Source organism: Pelobates fuscus, chromosome 4 (genome assembly GCF_036172605.1).
Source record: "Pelobates fuscus isolate aPelFus1 chromosome 4, aPelFus1.pri, whole genome shotgun sequence".
NCBI lineage: Eukaryota > Metazoa > Chordata > Amphibia > Anura > Pelobatidae > Pelobates > Pelobates fuscus.
This window is the reverse complement of record NC_086320.1, coordinates 376,187,101-376,208,298: the sequence shown is the minus strand read 5'-3', so window position 1 is coordinate 376,208,298 and position 21,198 is coordinate 376,187,101. Positions and strand designations below refer to the sequence as shown.

Here is a 21,198-nt window from a genome sequence, read left to right as displayed (position 1 = left end):
CAGCTGCGACTCTGTCTCCTTCCATGAGTTCGGCGATTAGGATAGCCTTTGTTTTGTTGCTTGCTATCCTCCCTCTCGCTTCCAGTAACTCTTTTAGCGTGTCCCGTTTCAAGAGGGTATAATCTGTTTCCATTCAGTCCTTTTTAATTCCTGCTGAATGCCTCTTGCTGTGTAGTACGATCCCGTCGCTTGCCACCAGTTGTAGCGGAGTAGAGGTATGATCCAAGGTAGCTCCGCTGGTAGACAGGAACAGCAATCCAATACAGGTATCAAACGGGTAGCGTAGTTACAATCCCTTCCCTCCAAGAACTAGACGACACATAGCTTGGAGGTCAACTGTCAGCTTTATTCACACAATTTCTTTTATGGCTTTTTCCCATGCAAGGGAGGTAACTCAAAACAACCAATCACCTCACAATCCCCTCCCCTCCCTCTCCTCCCCTTAGATTAGCAGGTAAATTAATTAGAGGGAACCGAGTTTTCCCCAGTTTCTGAATGTCCCCTAAATACGGGGGGTACGAGGATAAATGAGGGGTCCCCTGGTAGGTCTGCTCTGGGTGAGAAACATACTCAAATTTCACCCAGATCAGACCAGGGGTTCGGGAGTTACAGAGATTTTAAGATTTGACCGACTGCAGGGACACAGTAGCCGAAAACAGCTCCATAGATCCTGGCCCTGTAGTCGGTCTACTTCACTGAATAAAAAGTGCCGAACGGCTCAGCCATCCGACCCCAATCTTTGGTTCGGATGAATCCCCTAGACTGGGGAATGCAAACTACCGAACGGCGGGCCGTTCGGTAGTTTGGATCATACGGTTTGGTGATCCTGGAGGTCTGAGCGGTGTCTGGGTAGTCGAGCGTCCGATTTTAGTTCCAGACGCTCGACGACCAAACACCGCTGTTCGGCAGTTAAGATGGCCGCCGCCACGTGGAGATTAGGCGAACGGCGGCCACCCACGGACCCAGTTAACAATACGTGCAACATTGTGTCTCTCTGAACAGGAGACACACGACCACAGCAGGGTGGTCTGGCATTTCGGTACTTTTAATCGGTTCCCGAACCGGGTAAGTATATCTGGCTCGGGGACCGATTACATTAACCTGCTGGACAACATACATTATATACATAGATATATAGAGCTAAGTACAACGGCATTATAACTAAGAGTCTCTGGTGGCTGCTTCTGCCACATAAATCACTCCCAATGTCCATAGAAACCCAACTTCTAACTGGAAGAGAGGGAATCTTAACCCATATAAAACACTGTAAGACTGAACATAGAGCTTCAGAAATCTGACGTTTGACTCCATATCAATTGTTTAAAACCCACGCACAAGCAGAAGGCAGTAATTAATAAATATCCCCCCAAAAATAATGGAATGTGTCATTACCAGTTACTTTCACTGTGGCTGTGGTCTGCTGGTCTCCGCAGGAGCAGATATAATTTCCAGCATCTTCGAGTGTAAGATCTCGTATGGTTAATTCCGAAATTGCCTGTTCTTGGCGCATCTTGTACTTTTTCCCCTGTTTGATCGCTTTGCTCTCTTTTTTCCACTCCACAGTTGCATGTGGTTTGCTAAGCTCACAGCGCAGGGTGACAGAGCCTCCTTCGGCCACTTCTTGGTGTTCAAGTCCTTTCGTGAACTGAGCTGGCAGTTCTGAACAGAACACAAATAATTACAGTCTTTTCTTAGAACGGTATCATAATATATTTATATTTGAGGGATACATTGCTTTAATGAAACCGGAATTTGGGTGTATACCGGGTTATTTACTGAAGTGTGAATTCAAAGTGAATGTCTAAATTAAGGTCGTAGTAGCTGAACAGAAAGCAGGGCGGACTTTAAAAATGTTTACAATTTGGTTATTTTTTACCTTAAATTTGAAATTTGCGTTGAAATCACCACTTTAACCATGATACAGTTTCTACTAGGCCAAGCTTAATATAACAGTTCCAACTTATCATAAAGGAATAAATATTAAATATAAAGTGAATATATTTTATTAACGTATGGTCCTTGCTGTAAATGGTAAAGAGTTTTAGATCAAAACTAATTATGACTACATATCATTGTGATTTATTTATTTTTTTACCAATTTGCTGGTCCACTAAATTTAATGAAACATTATCTCACTGTATTGCTTTAATCAATAGGAAACTGGGGTCAAAACAGTTAGCCTCATATTTACTAATTTAGTAAAATGGCAGGTGTGGGCAATTAACAAGGTATTTGCACGTTTTATGCTAAAATAACTAATTTAAAAATTCTTCAGCACAATTATATTCAAATGTGGCTACTTTGGCCTAAAACATGCAATTATGTTGCCAATTTTCCATAAATTCCAGTGAACAATTAATTGTGTGTATCAATTACCTTCAATCAAATTGATTTTTTTTTTTTTAAACATTTGTGAATAATTTATGAAATGCAGACTTTAGCATTATACAATTAGAATACATGATTCATGTTGTTGGACCTATTTATCATGGGTTACATGTATCAATACAGTATCGTGTCTTACCATGAACCTTGACTCGAGCAGTGGTTTGTTGGTCTCCAGTATCACAGGTGTAGCTCCCAGAATCCTCGGTTCCTACATTCTGGATGACCAATTCCACAACGGTCCCCTTCTGTTTAATTTCATATTTCTCATTTGCTTGAATGACTGTGATTCCTTTTTGCCAAACTACAGGGGCATCAGGTTTCGTGATCTCACATGACAGTGTCACTAAGGATCCTTCTTCAACTTCAGAATCCTTCAGGTCTTGTTTAAAGCGAACTGGGAGGGCTAAAATGGCACAAGTAAGTCAACAGAAAGGGAGTTTACAACATTGTAAACTTGGCAATTGTTTCTATCCCAAAATAAATATGGAGTTTTTATAATATGACAGCCTTCCTACCTGTCACTGTGACATGTGCTGTGCTTCTTTGGTCACCGGTGTCACATATGTAATCTCCAGAATCCTCGGGCTTTGCATTGAGAATGACGAGTTCCACCAGGGTACCTTGTTGCTTAATGTCATATTTATCACTATGTTCCAAGGTCTTATCACCTTTCACCCATTTGACAGGGGCCCCTGCCTTGCTTAGCTCACAGTATAGCTTCACAGTTCCTCCTTCTTTAGTCTTCTCGTTCTTGAGGCCACGTTTAAACAGGACCTGTACAACTAGAAAGCAGATACTACACATTACGAGGAGGTTCTAGAGCCTAATATAGAACCTAAGTGTGGAAGAGTTTAAGGGATGCATGACAAAGTGATTTGAAGTAAATTGTATTGTATACTTATTCTGTACATAAACTAAGCAGGACATTTCAGGCAGACGTTTACAACTCCTCCATTGCATTTTTGAGAGAATGCATTAAAAGAAAAGATGTCAAAATAAAACTTTAAAAAAATATATAATTTTGCTGAAATTATATATTTCCCCAGAATTTGCATTTTGTTTTGTTAATTCCCATCAAACTGGGAGGGCCCAATTACTCTCATACAATCACCTTTTTAATGTATTGAACTCCTCCTTAAAATATTTTTAATTACTTAAAAAAAGAGAGAGATATGTATTAAATTCAGCATAACCATTAACTCAAAACCTTTTAATTGTTATTGCGATCCAGTGACACAACCGAGCACATCTGTTCATCATTTGACCTTGTTTTTTTATGCCAATTTAGATTATTTTTTTTCCCAAAGAAATATAATTCAAAATCAGAAAGAACAATCTACATATGGTAACATTTCGATAATATAAATCATACAGCATCTAGTACACAGATTATATGACGACTCACTGATCCAACTTTGTATGACTTCCACGGTCTGGTACAGAGATGACCAACATTTCAGCTCCAGCTATTGTTGGCCTAAACATCACAAAATACTCTGCCAACCAGCATCTGGCATATAATTCAGAAACTGCATCACAGCAACATCTAGCGGTGAAAATGTGGAACCCTCACTCTACTGATAGCTACTTGCAACTGACCTTTCACTGTTAAGCTTGCAGAAGATTTCTGTTCTCCCGTCTCACAGGTGTAAGTACCCGTATCATCCTTCACCAAATGATGCACTAACAACTCCACCCGGCGATCCTTCACTCTCATCTCATACTTGTCACCAGCTTTAAGAAGCTTCCCATCTTTCTTCCATTCCACCTGAGCTTTGGGATTGGACAGTTCACAGGACAAGTTGGCCGTTTCACCCTCCACCGCTTCGATGCTCTGCAGTTCACGCTTGAAATAAGCTTGAACAGCTAAAACACAAAAACATAAAACATGGTATCTTTATAAAATCTTCCACAAGTCATAGATATAGTTATAGATTTGAGATAATATGATTAGGATTCATTCAACTATAACATACATATATGTATAACTTTATAACATGGGGACTGTGAAGACATTTTGAACCTCTTAGTCATTTTATTTTTAAAAAGGACAGCTAATAACTGAAGAATCACCTTCAGAAAATGTAATTATGATAAGGGATAAACCCATACACAAATTTCCATTATTCTAGTCTACCCAAAGTGCATAATATGTCATGCTGATCTGCTTGATGAATTGTAGGTATTTCATTACTTTTTAATTTGTTATTTCCCTTAACCTGTTATCACTCATTATCCTTCATAAAATTATTTAGACTTCTCTGTATATTATCTGAATTGTCCAGTATTGTTTTTCTGTCCAATAGTATGTACAGTTGTACTCAAAAGTTTGCCATACCCTGGCAGGAATTGTGAAATTTAGGCATTGAGTTTAAAAATATGACTGATCGTGCAAAAAAAAATTATTTTATTAAAGGATAGTGATCACATGAAGACATTTATTATCACATAGTTGTTTGGTTCCTTTTTAAATCATAATGATAACAGAAATCACCCAAATTCCCCTTATCAAAAGTTTACATACCCTTGAATATTTGGCCTTCTTACAGGCAAACAAGGTGACACACACTGGTTAAAATGGCAATTAAAGGTTAATTTCCCACACACGTGGCCTTTTAAATAGCAGTTAGTGTCTGTGTATAAATATTCAATGAGTTTGTTAGCTCTTATGTGAATTCACTGAGCAGGCTAGATGGGAAGCAGAAAATAAATGACAAAAGACCTGCGTAGCAAGGTAATGGAACTTTATAAAGATGGAAAAGGATATAAAAAAATATCCAAAGCTTTAAAAATGCCAGTCAGTACTGTTCAATCACTTATTAAGAAATGGAAAATTCATGGATCTCTTGATACCAAGCCAAGGTCAGCCACAACTTCCAGAAACATTGTTCGGGATACAAAGAAAACCCCACAAGTAACCTCAGGAGAAATACAGGCTGTTCTGGAAAAAGACAGTGTGGTTGTTTCAAGGAGCACAATACGACAATACTTGAACAAAAATGAGCTGCACGGTCGAGTTGCCAGAAAGAAGCCTTTACTGCACCAGTGCCACAAAAAAGCCCGGTTACAATATGCCTGACAACACGTTGACATGCCTCAAAGTTTCTGGCACACTGTAATTTGGAGTGACAAGACCAAAATTGAGCTTTATGGTTGAAACCATAAGCGCTATGTTTGGAGAGGGGTCAACAAGGCCTATAGTGAAAAGCATACTAACCCTACTGTGAAGCATGGTGGTGGCTCATTGATGTTTTCGGGGGGGGGTGTGAGCTCTAAAGGCACAAGGAATCTGGTGAAAATTAATGGTAAGATGAATGCAGCATGTTATCAGAACATACTGGCAGACAATTAGCATTCTTCTGCCCAAAGGCTGCTCATGGGATGCTCTTGAATTTTCCAGCATGACAATGAACCTGAGCACAAGGCCAGGTTGACCCTTCAGTGATTACAGGAGAAAAAGGTGAAGGTGCTGGAGTGGCCATCACAGACTCTTGACCTTAATATCATTGAGCCACTCTGGGGAGATACGCGAACGTGCGGTTCATGCAAGACAACCATGACCTTGACCAAGACTTTGCATGACCTTTGCATGACCTGGAGGCTTTTGCCAAGAAGAATATACCACCTGTAAGAATTAGGGGTGTCATAGACAATTATTACAAAAGATTGTATGCTGTCATTGAATGGGGCAATACACAGTATTAAGAACTAAGGGTATGCAGACTTTTGAACAGGAGTCATTTCATTTTTTTCTTTGTTGTCATGTTTTGTTTTATGATTGTGCCATTCTGTTATAACTTACAGTTGAATATGAATCCCATAAAAAATAAAATAAATCTGTTTTGCCTGCTCACTCATGTTTTCTTTAAAAATGGTACGTATATTACCAATTCTCCAAGGGTATGCAAACATTTGAGCACAACTGTTGCTATGACATCTTTCATGCTATGAAACTTAATTAATGCATACAAGAGAAATCTGATCTAGCTGAAACATAATATCCAATAAACTATTCCATTATATTATTTCCTGATCTATTTTTATAGTTAACCTTCCATTCCTGAAAATGAAAGTAGTTAATATAATGAAATAACATGTTATTAATATGACAGCAATTGGATACTCCATGCAAAGTAGGGAGAAAATAGTAATTAGGATCACAGGAAATTAAGTTAAATGTAAGAACAAAAGATAATGGAATAAAATGTGTAACATGTTTCTTTGTCAGTTGCTATCATTAATAATTCAACAAGACGAAACAAATGCATGATTAGTTATGGCAATAAGAAGACTACGTCAAGAATTCTTGCAGGAAATCGACCTCAACAAGAAAAAAAATGTAAGAACTTAGCAGAAAAAGCAACATGTATGCAGAAATTTAAAAAATGGACATTCTGCGTCTGGTATCCATGACACGTTCAGAAAAGCAAAGAGAAAGTAAAACAAGCTTGAAGCATTTCCTCAATCTGTCTGTAAATACGTCTTTGAAGTGCCACCAAGGAATGCATTATCATCTTCTACAGATGCTCTCTCCTGACTCTGTAACTAATGTTTTATTCATCTCTTTATTTTTTTTAAACCTGCATTAAGATTTGAAGAAATATTTCATTGAAACTAATACTGGGTGACATCATTGTCTTTTTATTTTGTATTAACATGTCCATCATATTTTTCAAAAAGTTAGCTTTTCCAGAATGACGTGTACTAGTTGTTGTGTTGCAGTGATCTGATGAGTTCTCACAAATATGTTTTTATTAGTTTTTGTTCAGGCCAAAAATTCTACTCAAGAGGCCTTACCCTTAACAGCAACAAAAGTGCTAACTTCAGTGCTTCCAAATTTACACCCTATCAGATCCAGAGGAGGGGTATTTGGGCCCAGTTCTCATCCTGCTCAGTGCCCTGTCGTGGTTTCCCTTGTGGTTGTCTGAGAGCGCGTTATTGATTCTGGTAATTCTGGTATTTTGACTTTGGCATTGTTTTTGACTTCCCTGTTTTCTGGCATCCCTGACTCCTGGCTTTTCCTTATCGTTGTGTCTCTTTCTGTATCCCTTGACCTCGGCTATTTCTAACTATTCTTTGGTACGTTAGTCCGGCCATTCTAAGGTCCGGTATATGTTACCTATCAGTCCTCTGTGTTACACAATTCTACGTGCTGGATCATACTGTAATCCTGACAGTGCCTGAGTTGTAAATACCTATCTAGGTTTACATACTATAACCTTTCACTACCAATTTTGCTGATGTTTACTGATCACAAACTTCAAATGTGACAGTGCCACAGTCTTTTGAGGTTAGCTGATTTAAAGTGAGTATACGGTATCCATTAGGCAGAGACTGAATGTTATTAGCCTCATTGGTATGTAAAGGTGGCTTATCCAAAAACCACTGTGAATGTTTGTAATGTGCGGGGGAAATCTGACTTTTAAAGGTGGCCCTTTCTCCTTCATAGACATCCACATCCTTAAGATCTCCTACTAAGAAAAGTGTATGGCCTACAAGAACACAAAGCATTGAAATATCTAAACCCAGAGATTTGATACTTTTCTCCAATTGGAAGGCCTTCTTTGAAATCCACCACCAACACTTGTGAAGTATGCCAAATACTAGAAGAAAACCAGGTGCACTTTAATTTGAATTGAGTCAATAACTGGTAGCAAAGAAGAAATGAACCAATCTTCAAGGTGGAGGTGCAGCGGTGGTTCTAGGGAAGTTTAACATGTTAGCTTTGGTTTTAGCTTTGGTTTAAGATATCATGAAAAGCCACAAGAATATTTCTCATAAGTATCATGTAATAACTAATTAACGTTTTTAATTAGCCATCTAAATATATTTTTTGCATATTTTTTGGGGGTCAGGAAACAAACAAGCCATCAAAAAGCATAAACAGTATAAAGAAAAATATTTATCAACAGAGTCTTTAAAAATAGACTGTAAATATGTAAATATAAAATATAAAAATACCTGTAAATATAAAAGGAAAGGGTTTTATGATATTTGACAATGGTGTTTTAGTAAGAACGGGCGTAATTTCCATTAAAACTGCCCTAAATGAAGAATATATTAAGTTGTGGGGTCCTTTTCATTTTATCCATACCTGTCACTGTGAGGGTGGCTTTAGTCTTTGCATCCCCGATGTCACACGTGTAGTGGTCACTGTCTCCCTTCTCCAATTCATTGATGGTCAGACTGAGGACATTGCCTTTCTGGTTGATTTCATACTTCTTACTTGGCTTGAGTTCTGCTATTCCTTTTCTCCACGTCACTTTGGTCGCAGATTTTTCTGTTTCACAGGTGAATACGGCCGTCTCTCCCTCTTCCTCTTTTATATCAGAAATATCCTTGACAAACCTATTTGGCTTTTCTAAAATAACAAAAAACACAAAAAACAATCATGATCGAACAGGTGTCCTTACTAAATGGAATGCTTAATTGAGCAGTTTTAGTGTATAGATCATGTCCCTGAAGTATCACTAATCATTTCTCTGTCATTTAGGACTTACATCACTTTTCATTTTGTTCATGTAGCCATAGCCTCACCACCACTGGCTGTGACTGGAACAGCCTATATGAAACACCGTTTTAGTTTCGGATATGACAACACAGTGTGTTTACTTTAGAAGTTATCATCTACTGATCTGTTAAATTTATCTTTGATCATACCCAGGAGGTTACTGCAGGCACCAGCAGGCAATTAACAGAACAGGAGATTAAAGTCTAAACATTAGATCTTGCTATAAAGGACATATGTGTATGATCTGTACTCAAAAATCACTTCATAGTTACACAGTTATATAGTAATCTAGTTGTTTTTTTTTATCAAGCGGAAATCGCCTTACTGGAAGCAGGTTGAGCTGTGGCCAGAGCGGGGGGAGGCATGGGGGATGGTGGTGAGTGGCCAATCACAAATACCACACAGAGAAAAAAACATTTCTGTGTGCACTGTGTGAATTAATAAAGTGAGGAGATTTTTATGAAAGTGACGCTTCAACTTTGCTATAGAGCCTTTATCAAGTATGATAAAGTATAATAAAGGATCTATAGCAGTGCCAAAATGTCACTTTAACGCACAGGAATTTGTTTTTGTAATGAGCGCATGTTCCATTTAGAACTGGTTGATTTGGATCCAACACATAATTAATTTTCCACTTCAGAGTTTATAAAAATACTATAAATATAGAAAAATCAGAGGAGCTCTTTCAGCGTTGCATAAGGCATAATGTACAGATAATGGCGTACTCTCTATAACATTTAGTGTTACCCAGCAATATGTTAAATGTTGGGAATTCAATGTGAATTTAAAATGAATATAAAATTTGTTCAAAATAGTCAAACAGAAATAATTTTTTATGCATTGCTATTCCAGTACAACGTTTTAAAAAATCCCCTTTGAATTTACTTTTCTTTCCTAACAAATCACACCGAATATCGTGAGATTATGATCCATTTAGTGAATATCCCTAAAATTCAGATTCTTTTATTCCTGCCTAGTATTTATAAGATGTATAAACGTTCTTGTTTTTTATAGAACAACAAAAAAAAAGGTAAAAATTCTAATTGCAACTTTTTTTCTCCTATTACTATGTTTCAAAGTTCAGATAATGTGCGTTACAGCTTGACAGAGACTTATAATTCATAAAATACTCTACATAACAGTACACAATTCTGCCTTTATTAATGCACTCATCCTACAGATTAAATTACAGCGCACGCCTAAAAATACATGTTTCATTCTTATAAGGCTACTTAAAATCGCCTATCTCAGCAAACTAATATGGGGATTCAGTTTCATCATATGGCCATATTGGGGTAAAAGGACACTACAGGCACCCAGACCACTTGCAATGGTGGATCAGGGTGGGGGGTCAGTGGGGCAATTGCCTCCCGCCCTCGAGAAAATAGTGCAGCTCCTACTACCTGATCAGGGGACTGGTCAGGCCTTTGGCAGACCAGGCCCCTTTAATGTTGCAGGGAGTGCTGGGAGAAAGTGACTGTTACTCGGGCTGGGAGAACATTGAGAGAGGAGGCGGGAGAGTTCTGTAGCTTTAGACTCCCATCAGGATTAGCCTGCCCCAGGAAGCCACCTCCTTGCAACCAAAAGTATGTAAGCAGGGGGGTGGTTAACAATATGTAAACTGCAATTTGTGTGTGTGTGCCAGTGTGCAGACATCCCAACTCTCCCAGGCGCCCACGGAGTTTATATAATATTCCGGAAATCTAGCTATTTTTTTTTACACACTAAAAAAAAAACCGCAATCAACAATAGGTGACTCGGCTCCCTGAGTCACAAAAGGGGAGCGTCCCAGTTCCCACCCATGTGGCCACACAGTCTCTCTATGTGACAACCCCAGTGTCTATGTGACAGTCTCTGTATCTATGCGACAATCTCTGTGTCTATGTCTCTATATCTGTGTGACAATCTCTATATCTCTGTGTCTATGTATCTATATCTGTGTGACAATCTCTATATCTCTGTGTCTATGTCTCTATATCTGTGTGACAATCTCTATATCTCTGTGTCTATGTCTCTATATCTGTGTGACAATCTCTATACCTGTGTGACAATCTCTGTGTCTATGTGACAGTCTCTGTGTCTATGTGACAGTCTCTATATCTATGTGACAGTCTGTGTAACATCCCTCATCTATGTGACAATCTCTCTATGTGACACCCCCAGTCCCGGTATTTGCCTGTTCCCCATTCCCCTATGCCCAGTGCCCAAGTGATGGCGTACCAGCGTTCCGTCACAGTGCATATAATTAATTTATTATAAGAGCATTGTGAGTATATGGAATGCAAAATTAATGTGATAAAATCCATTAAAAACAGTGTCAAAACTAAACAATTAAAGCGATAGTATTTGAATGAATACACTCACAACGCAAACTGTATATCTGCGCTATGAATATTATTATTATTATTACTTGCCCACTTGATCCTGTCCCATCTCACCTTATTAGATCTCTCTCTTCTTGTATTGTGCCCTCCTTAACACACATCTTCAACTGCTCTCTTTCTTCTGGCACTGTTCCTGCTGTCCTGAAACATGCTACTGTAGTACCCATCTTAAAAAAAACATGTCTCGACCCGTCCTCCCCCTCTAACTATACCCCTACTCCCTTTTTCCTCAAAGCTTCTTGAAAGACTAGTCTTCACCCGTCTGGCCTGCTTGCTCAACTCCTACTCTCTCCTCGACCTTCTTCAGTCCGGCTTCCGCCCCCTCCACTCTACTGAGACTGCCCTTATCAAAGTCACTAATGACATTATCACAGCTAAATCCAAAGGTCACTACTCCATACTAATACTTCTTTACCTCTCCGCTGCTTTTGACACTGTTGATCATGTTCTCCTTCTCCAAACTCTTCAATCACTCGACCTCTGTGACTCTGTCCTCTCATGGTTTTCCTCCTATCTCTCCCAATGCTCAGTCAGCGTCTCCTTTTCTAATGATACCTCCACTGTTCGTCCTGTCTCAGTTGGAGTCCCTCAAGGCTCTGTCCTTGGTCCCCTTCTATTTTCTCTTTACACTGCCTCTCTTCGCAAGCTTATTACCTCTTTTGGATTCAAATACCACCTGTACGCTGATGACACCCAGATATATCTCTCGTCCCCAGACCTCTCCCCTGATGTCCTGCAACGTGTCACCTCTTGCCTTTCTTCTATCTCTGATTGGATGTCCTCCTGCTTTCTGAAACTGAATCTTTCCAAAACAGAACGTCTTGTCTTTCCTCCTCCTAATATTAATCCTCCTCTCCCTTCAGATTGGTGGCACCCATATCAGCCCATCCATACAAGCACGTTGTCTGGGTGTTACTTTTGATTCTGGCCTCACCTTTGAGCCTCACATCCAGTCTGTTGTCAAATCATGCCAATTCCACCTCAAAAACATCACCAGCATCCACCCCTTTCTTACACAAGATGCTACTAAAGAGCTTGTCCATGCTCTAGTAATCTCTCGCATGGATTATTGTAACTCTCTCCTTATTGGTCTTCCCAATAGCCGTATTGCCCCGCTACAGTCTGTAATGAATGCTGCCACCAAACTGATTTTCCTCTCTAGTCGGTCCTCTCACACCTCACCCCTCTGTCAGTCCTTACATTGGCTTCCTGTATCCTATAGGAGTCAATTCAAAATGCTAACCCATACCTATAAAGCACTGAATACTCTTAGCCCCTCTTATATCTCCTTACAGATCCATAGGTATGCCCCTTCTTGGTCTCTCCGCTCTGCCCGTGACCTTCTTCTGTCTGCTGCTCGTATCCGTACGGCCAACTCGCGCTTGCAGGAGTTTTCGTGGGTGGCTCACATCCTATGGAATAGCCTGACTACCACCATCAGACTCTCCCCTAGTCTTCAATCATTTAAGAAGTGCCTTAAACCTTATTTCTTTAGGAAAGCCTATGCCCTCCCAGACTAACCTCTACCTCACATACCTGCCTCTTGCTCTCTCCTAAAGGGCGGCACTCTACTCTCTCCTCCAGCTCTGCTCCACTCCCCCTAATTTGACTTCTATTCCCTGTCTTAATGTGTTTTATACCCCACCTCCTATAGACTGTAAGCTCGTTTGAGCAGGGCCCTCTTCAACCCTTTGTTTCTGTAAGTTTTTTTGTAATTGTCCTATTTATAGACAAATACCCCCTCTAATAATATTGTAAAGCTACGGAATCTGTTGGCGTTATATAAATTACAATAATAATAATACTTATAAAAGTGACATTACTATCCAAAAACACCTCCAATATATACCTGTGGGCACCTACAAATGGGTCTCTGAAGCTTGGGGCTGGGTGGGGTGCTTAACCCTCATAGGGAATCTGGTCTGAATTCCAAAATTACATAGTAAAGTCAAAAAGTAGTTCCTTTTTTACTTTATCAATGCATAAAAACGTAAATTATCTTTTTTCCAATATGATGCAACTGGCACACACATGGTGAAAACTATTCTATAGATAATCACAACCACTGTGACACAGTCATGCTACTTTTATATATACATGCTAACTAAACGTCCCTTTGGACTCGTTTGGCTACTCAGCTGGATTCTTGTCATACCTGAGATTTGAACTGTGGCTTTGGTCTTGGAGATGCTGGTTTCACACATGTACTCTCCAGAGTCCTTCAATGTCACTTCGTGGATAATTAACCTAGACTCTGTTCCTTCAAGGACCACTTCATATTTTTGACTTTTCTTCAGGACCTTGCCATCTTTGGACCACTTTATAACGGTGTCTTCTTTAGATAGCTCACATTTTAGGACAATGTCTTCTCCAGCTGTCACAGTTTTATCTTCCAGTGGTTTTGTTATCACTGCAGGTTTTTCTAAAAAAAAAAAAAGAAAGACAGACAGACACCCAGTGGTTACCTTTTTTAAGTCTTTCTAAACTGTTGAGTTTTTTCTTTTCTAACTTTTGCCTGAATTTAAAAAAAGTAGATAATAATAATCTGGAAATTGTTGGTTGCATTAGCATGATATAATGATGGTTAAACTAGGCAAAAATCGCACTCATCTATGTCCATTTTGAAATTAGTTGCTGTTTGCAGGCGTATGTCATAGACAGGACTTTATAGCCACAATTTAGCCTTTGAAATCTTCCTGTAATTCCAAAATGCTTAACATTACACATACAGGGATATTCACTACAGTGAGATTTTAAAAAGAGAAATTCAAATTTAAAGTCAAAATACTGGAACTGGAAAACATTGTCCCAGGGAGACGTACTTTAACTCTGGCCTTAAATTTGAAAATCACTTTGAATTCAACTTGAATTTTCACTTTATGAAATTACCCTGATATATTTATGGTCCCCCTAAGAAGATATCTCATGTTTTTCAGTGGAAAGAATACAGTGGAATTCCTTGAAGCGCATGGATTTGAAACCAATCATTCTGGTATTTTTTAATATATTTGTTAAAAGTGGGTTTTTGGGGTAATGTAATACATTTTTAATGAATTCCTAAGTTGGGCCTCATTTTACTATTTTTTGAGTTTTTCAAATGATTTAAGATGTTTTAAATATATTTTCCAGTGTATTCAATATCAAAAACATCATGTATCGAAAAAAAATCGAAATATTACAAAGTAAAAAATATTCATAATATTAAATCACTTTAAACGTTTATCTAAAAATATTAAATCATTTGAAAAGCTTATGCAACAATATTAAATCAATCAGTATTAAATAATTCAATACTGTTAGAATTACTTTCCAAATTATTAATCTACGAGAATTCCCGTCATTGGTGTCATTGGTAGATAAATAGCTTGGAAAGTTTTTATAATATTATTGAATCATTTGGAAAGCTTGTGAAAATGGGGCTTTATTTAGAATGTTAAAGGAATTCTAAGGTTTCCTTGCTGAGTGAGGCATTAACTAGGGCAAGATTTACCTTTTACAGTAAGTGAAGCCTTGGAATTCAAGTTTCGAGCTACAAAGACTACTTCGCCTGCATCACTGGCTCTCACTTCCTTGATATTAAGTAAATATTTTCGCCCCTTATTGGAGACATCAAACCGCTCATCATTCTCAACGTTCTGGCCATTCAGAGTCCAGAAGCAATCATCAATACTCTCATGAGAGAGAACACACTCAAAGAGACAGCTTTCCTCCTCTCTGGCCTCAGTGCTCTTCAAGCGCTTGGTGATTCCAATGTTGAGTTCTGGAAAACACAAAAACAACCTTTACAGTGAGGGTTGAAGAATGATACTTAATTCTAATTAATTATAGATCAATGCGGGAATTATAAAAGTCAAGACACTTAAAAAAAGAAATAAATGAAGTTCAACCTATTATGCAAACTACATAAATATATAAAACAATAAAACACAAACCCATTTCTCCATGTGGATGATGGCAGGTAGTACTTTTAGCATTTACCCAGCCACTGTACACAAAGTGAGCTATTTTTGTACAGGTGGACAAATCAGGTGAATTGTTGTATTAATGGTTAGGAAGCAGTGCGTAATTTCCCTGTAGCCCATACCTGAACTAATTTTAGTAACTAAGAAAAATCCAATCCAATTCTTGAGAAAGGTGCATTTGAGCGTTGAAACGTGCGTCAAGCGGACGCTACATAGTCTTTTACTCAGGGATTCCAATATATTTATCTTTCATGTAACTTTCTCTATTTACTATTAGTTTAGATGCTGAGGGGGACTGCCACGAAGCAGTAAGGCGGGTGGAGGAGGTGGATTGGTGCAGTTTATTTAGCAAACAAATAAACATGACAAATAACCATGTTTTGAATCTATATTAGGTGGAGTTTTGCATCTTATTATTAATATTATTAGTTTGTTCTGATTCAGGTTTTTTTTTCTGTGATATACTTCAAAAATAATTTTAAAAATTAGGTTGTCTCTTTCTCATTTGCACTCCAAATAAAATGATTAAAATAGGTTTGCAATTGTTGAGGTTTGTGCTTCCCATTTCTTGGGTCAATGCTACTTTCGGTTTCTAGATTTGAATGTCATGGTGATAAGTTTAATATATATTAATAGGAGAAGTATGCGTGTACCTTGCTTCAAAACACAATAACGTGTGAGATTTAACATACTACTAAGGTGATTGGAATATGGAAGTTAATACTAAGAAATTAAGCGAGGGGAAGAATTAAGGGTCAGTGAAGACTAGTGTTGATTGGTGAAGATATGGTCAAAGATAACAGTGAGGGTCTTGAACATTTAGGGAATAGATAAGATGGTATACTTGCTCATAGATGCAGTGGAGGCTTATCTATATGTTCAGGGGGAATGCATCCCCATTAAGTTTTTGTTGCAATAAAGAAAGTGAAATAAACATCTATTGTGGCTGTAAGAGCTAGTAATCAGTCTATGGCAGAAATAAAAACATGCTCTGTTTATCATTAGTTCTACAGTAGATTTTCACTTTCTTTCTTGATGGCTGAAGATGCTGTGTAGAGACAGAGCAACAAAGCATGTCAAGATTTTGGGCATGCTAAAAAATCACTTCACTTTCTGGGTGTACACCCCACAGACATGTGAGTCTAATGTAGCAAGATTTGTGACATAACCCATTAGCTTTGCTTTGGGCCATCACACTGTGTATGCCCTAAAAGATGGGCTGATACTGTGAGGTCTTCTAGGGTTGTCATTAGTAAACAGTATCAGGAGGTGCAGTCAGACATCTCTAAAATGGTTATGGTTTCTCAATTACATATATCTGAAGACTTAAGGTGTTGAACAGGGCATGATGTCGTACTGGGTCAGGCGTTGACTTGAGTACATAAGGTTAATTGGCCAGTTTCAAATTCCATGTGTAGAGTCTACCACCCAACCATCTTGAAACTTCACACTTCATCAGAACCACTAAATATATGTTTTTTTTTACCAACATATTTGTCTCATCTGCCAGATCATTATTATATTGAGACAAAAATAACCATGGCATTCAAATTTATTAATTTTTTTTAAATAAAAATGCTAAATATTGGCAGAGCAGTGAAGTTGTTACACACTAGCTTTAAGGATTATTACAGAGTTTTGTAACTATGGCGCCCTGCTATATAAGAGTTACATTTCCCATGATTCTCAGTGAGGTAATATTTAAGACAAAACATTTTTTATTATTCATATATTGATAAGTAGGCAGAAAACGGATCTGTTATGACATACCTTGCACACTGACTTTTGACTTTGCAATGTCAGTGCCGATATCACATATGTAGAGTCCAGCATCCATTTTGTTCAAGTCATGTATGACCAAACGCACAGATTTCCCTGCCTGGATCTGCTGGTATTTGTCACCATTTGGTAAAACCACATCATTTTTCTTCCATTCAGGCTTCACGTTGGGTTTGGAAACTTCACATTGTAGAGTGATTACTCCCCGTTCCTCCCCTACAGCATCATCGAGGGACTTCATAAATACAGCTGGCTTTTCTACAAGCAGAACACCAGGACCATTAACATAAACATTTTTTTAAATAAATACATAAACTGAAACCAATTTTGCATTTATTGATACAGTACAGTGAGTAATGCTTTATGTTATGGACTTTTTTCTGAATTGTACCTAATGTTCTTAACCAAAAGATGAACTTGAAATGCCCTGAAAGCCATCACATGAGGTCAATTAGCTTACAGTGATGAAACCCTCTTAAACAATGTTTGCAATTCACTGTGTCAAGTGACTGCTGGGTGATATCTGGCTAACCTCAATCACCCATAAGGTAACATAACATTCATTCTGATATCAGCATGATGTGAAGCCCAATAAGAAAGAGTTCCAACATTTGCCCAACAATAGCTTCAAAATTTGAAAAATGAAACATAATATAGTCAGATAGGGATCTAAAAAAAACTATGTAAAATCAACAACAGCAAAACAGCTCCCAACAATTGTTCAAGAAAGATTGAAACCAAAGTGCCACATTTTAAAATTTCTGAAACATGGATTTAAATGTTCTAGATCTTCCAGTTTGCTACATGTTGCCATTGCTCCTGAATTGAATTAATAGAGAAAAAAACAAGCAATTGCATAATCCCATAAAGTCCACCCACCTTTGACCTTCAGGTCTGCACTGAGAGACAGTTTCTTGGTCTTGAAGCTCACTGTCCCAGAATCCCCAGGTGCCACCTGCTTTAGAGTCAGAGTGTGATGTCCTCCTATCTTCTTAATGTCATTAAAGTTGTTTGAGTAGAGGAGGGTATCATTAAGAAACCATTCAGCCTCTTCATCATCGTGGGACAACTCACACGAAAATGTCACCGAGTTTTCCTCCTCCACCTCTACATTAGCCAGAGGTTTCAATACTTTTACATCACGAGCTAAACAAAACAATAACCACTTATAAGACAGAACATCTATTTAGTTAAATCTCCTCAACAAACATTCATTTTCATATTGTCAACTTTCCCGTAATATCATTTTTGCCCAGTTATATTACAGAAAGCCCTTACAACTATCAGCCTTAGAAGGAATGAGCTGATAAAGGAGACCAATAGAAAGCTGCAACAACAAGGGGGAGGAGCACAGCACAACATTTCCATCCAATAGAATTCCTGAGATTAAACTGAGGGCAGATGAGGAGCCAGAGTGAAATTACAAGATATGCATTGTGACTCATTATAGTTTATTAATTCCTTGAATACAAAAATACACTGCAAAAATATACACTTTCACGTTTTCATCACCTCTAAAGTATTTCGATATTTTGTAATTTGATAAAAAATTACATACCATACTACACTCTTACCATAATCTGTGCTTGCTATACCACTCCTTCTAAAATATTCTTAATTGTTGTGCCACCTTTTCATGTATTATTTTAATTTGCATTTGATCAATAACAGCTGATGTCCCCTTTCATCTGCTATTTTTATTGCAATCAGTTTCCTCTGCCTAATTGAAATCTCTATGTTTCATTGCTATTGCCAGCACATGGGAGGAGCTGAGACTGGAGTTACGACATAACTCTCTTGCCAGTACATGGGAGGAGCTGAGACTGGAGTTATGACATAACTCTCTTGCCAGTACATGGGAGGAGCTGAGACTGGAGTTATGACATAACTCTCTTTCCAGTACATGGGAGAAGCTGAGACTGGAGTTATGACATAACTCTCTTGCCAGTACATGGAAGGAGCTGAGACTGGAGTTATGACATAACTCTCTTGCCAGTACATGGGAGAAGCTGAGACTGGAGTTATGACATAACTCTCTTGCCAGTACATGGGAGGAGCTGAGACTGGAGTTATGACATAACTCTCTTGCCAGTACATGGGAGGAGCTGAGACTGGAGTTATGACATAACTATCTTGCCAGTACAGGGGTGGGGTCAGAGAACTGTTTTAAATCCACTTTTTTCTTGCCAGATGGAATGAGTAAGGTGTAATGGAGTGTCATTAGGAATCATTTCACCCCATCGTGCCAGTGCCCAGTAAGGTATGGTGTATTTTACCTTATATAGTAAAGGGACAATATAGTGACCAGAACCACTAATGTAATGGTTGTGGTGTCTATAGCATATCCCTGCAGGCCTTTTAATCTAAACACTATCTTTTCAGAGAAAATGCAATGTTTACACTGCTGCCTAGGGGCACCTCTAGGTGCAGTCACTCAGACGACCACTGGAGGTGTTTCCTGGGTCAGTGCTGCATAGTGTATTGATTAAATGCAACTATATGAGCAGATGCTGATTGGTACAGCATGGCATTTTGCCGTGCATGCACAATAGTCTCTCTATGGGAAAGCATTGGATTGGCTGAGATCATCAAGACTGAAGGGCTCACATTTGAAGGGCAATTTCTAAACTGTGACTGTGCCTTCATTGTTTATATCTCAGAGACATACTATACATCAAAATGTAGGTTTGGGTCTTGTGATTCTCACAATATAAAGCTCTTCACTGTAGGATTTATAGTTTTTAAAATATGACCATTTGAAGATGGCAACCGTCAAAATACTCTGACCTGTGCCAGGCTGCAGCAGCAAGTGATGTCATAGACAGAGCCTTTTGCACCTGCTAATGTTTTTATAACTGTATGTTTTAATGTAACTGTGAAGCACTTTGGGCAACAACGTTGCAATTAAATGTGCTATATAAATAAATAAATAATAGTTACTCCACCCACTCCAGTTGTAGACTACTGGTGGAGGCAAGAACACTTCACACAATTTCCCCAGAAATTGTAGCTTTTCTAGTTTAAATACTGTAGTGTTTAATTAACTATTTTATACATGCCTGTATTCCTAACACTATAGTGTTCTTTTAAGTGGCAACATTGATGAAAAGTACACGCATAAAGCACTCCTACCTTTTACAGTCAGTGTGCCAGAGGTCTCCACATTTCCAGCTTTGCATGTGTACACACCCGCATCATCGGGATTAACCTTGATTATTCTTAACTCAGCGGTGTTCCTGTCTTGCTTCATTTTGAATCTTTCTGAAGGCTCTACTGGATTTTTGCCGTGGTACCATTCTACAAGTTTGGGAGGAGGTTTGAATTCACATGACAGTATCACAGTCTGATTCTCATTGATGGTCTTATCTTCAATTTGCTGCACAACCTTTATTGGGATATCTGTTAGAACAGAAAACAGATATATTGAAAATGCAAATACAGTTTTACATAGTAAGTCCTTTCTTGATGGCAGGCACAAAACATGAAGGGCTCTCAGACCTTATATTTCCAACTCAACCCATTTTAATGGTTAAAATTATTTTTTTCAAAATTACTATTTTTGGGAATAAAATACTGCTTATGCAACCAGTGGGAAAAGTTGCATGAATTAAAGAAACACTCAAACACCACAGCCACTAAAGCCTGGTTCCTACTGTTAACTGGCGTCACTCATATAGTGAGATCAGGCACTGAATTTATGACAAAAAAAATCAGCAACCAGCAGGTTCTAAAACCTGCAGCATACCCAGAATTTAGAGGAGATAATTAGAAGACGTGTTTGTTTAAATTATATTTATGCAAATTGCAATGATAGATGTTGCTGAAAAATGAATCACCTTTAACAACAAGATTGGCCAAAGACTTGGATTTTCCAATGTGAAATTGGACTTCCCCAGTCATCTCAGGAGATGTTTTCCAGAGGATAAGACGATGTGTGGTCCCATCTTGTTCTATTGTGATATCATTGCCATCATGAAGGACATCTCCACCCAGGGTCCACTTTGGAGGTTTTACGGATACTATCGATGTAGCACATTCAAATGTAGCCTTCTCAGGCTGAGTCACTTCTACGTCCATCAGATCTTTCACGATATTGATAGATTGCTCTTTAAATACAGAAAACAAATAATGACAATATGAAGTCATGGTAGGGTTTATATCCACCAATCTAAAA

General features: G+C 38.3%; 1 protein-coding gene across 30 annotated transcripts in view; it reads right to left on the bottom strand.

Moving 5' to 3' along the window:
- OBSCN (obscurin, cytoskeletal calmodulin and titin-interacting RhoGEF) overlaps positions 1-21,198 on the bottom strand; it is a 344,733-nt gene that overhangs the window by 233,321 nt on the left and 90,214 nt on the right. For all 30 annotated transcript variants that reach the window (XM_063452748.1, XM_063452749.1, XM_063452760.1 and 27 more), the window contains 11 exons: positions 20,861-21,130; positions 20,157-20,423; positions 17,904-18,170; positions 17,016-17,282; positions 14,774-15,043; positions 13,439-13,705; positions 8,483-8,749; positions 3,988-4,254; positions 2,904-3,170; positions 2,525-2,791; positions 1,393-1,659 (listed from right to left, as the gene is read on the bottom strand). In XM_063452748.1, coding sequence (XP_063308818.1) covers positions 1,393-1,659; positions 2,525-2,791; positions 2,904-3,170; positions 3,988-4,254; positions 8,483-8,749; positions 13,439-13,705; positions 14,774-15,043; positions 17,016-17,282; positions 17,904-18,170; positions 20,157-20,423; positions 20,861-21,130 — 2,943 coding nt within the window. The remainder of the gene's footprint in view (positions 1-1,392; positions 1,660-2,524; positions 2,792-2,903; positions 3,171-3,987; positions 4,255-8,482; positions 8,750-13,438; positions 13,706-14,773; positions 15,044-17,015; positions 17,283-17,903; positions 18,171-20,156; positions 20,424-20,860; positions 21,131-21,198) is intronic.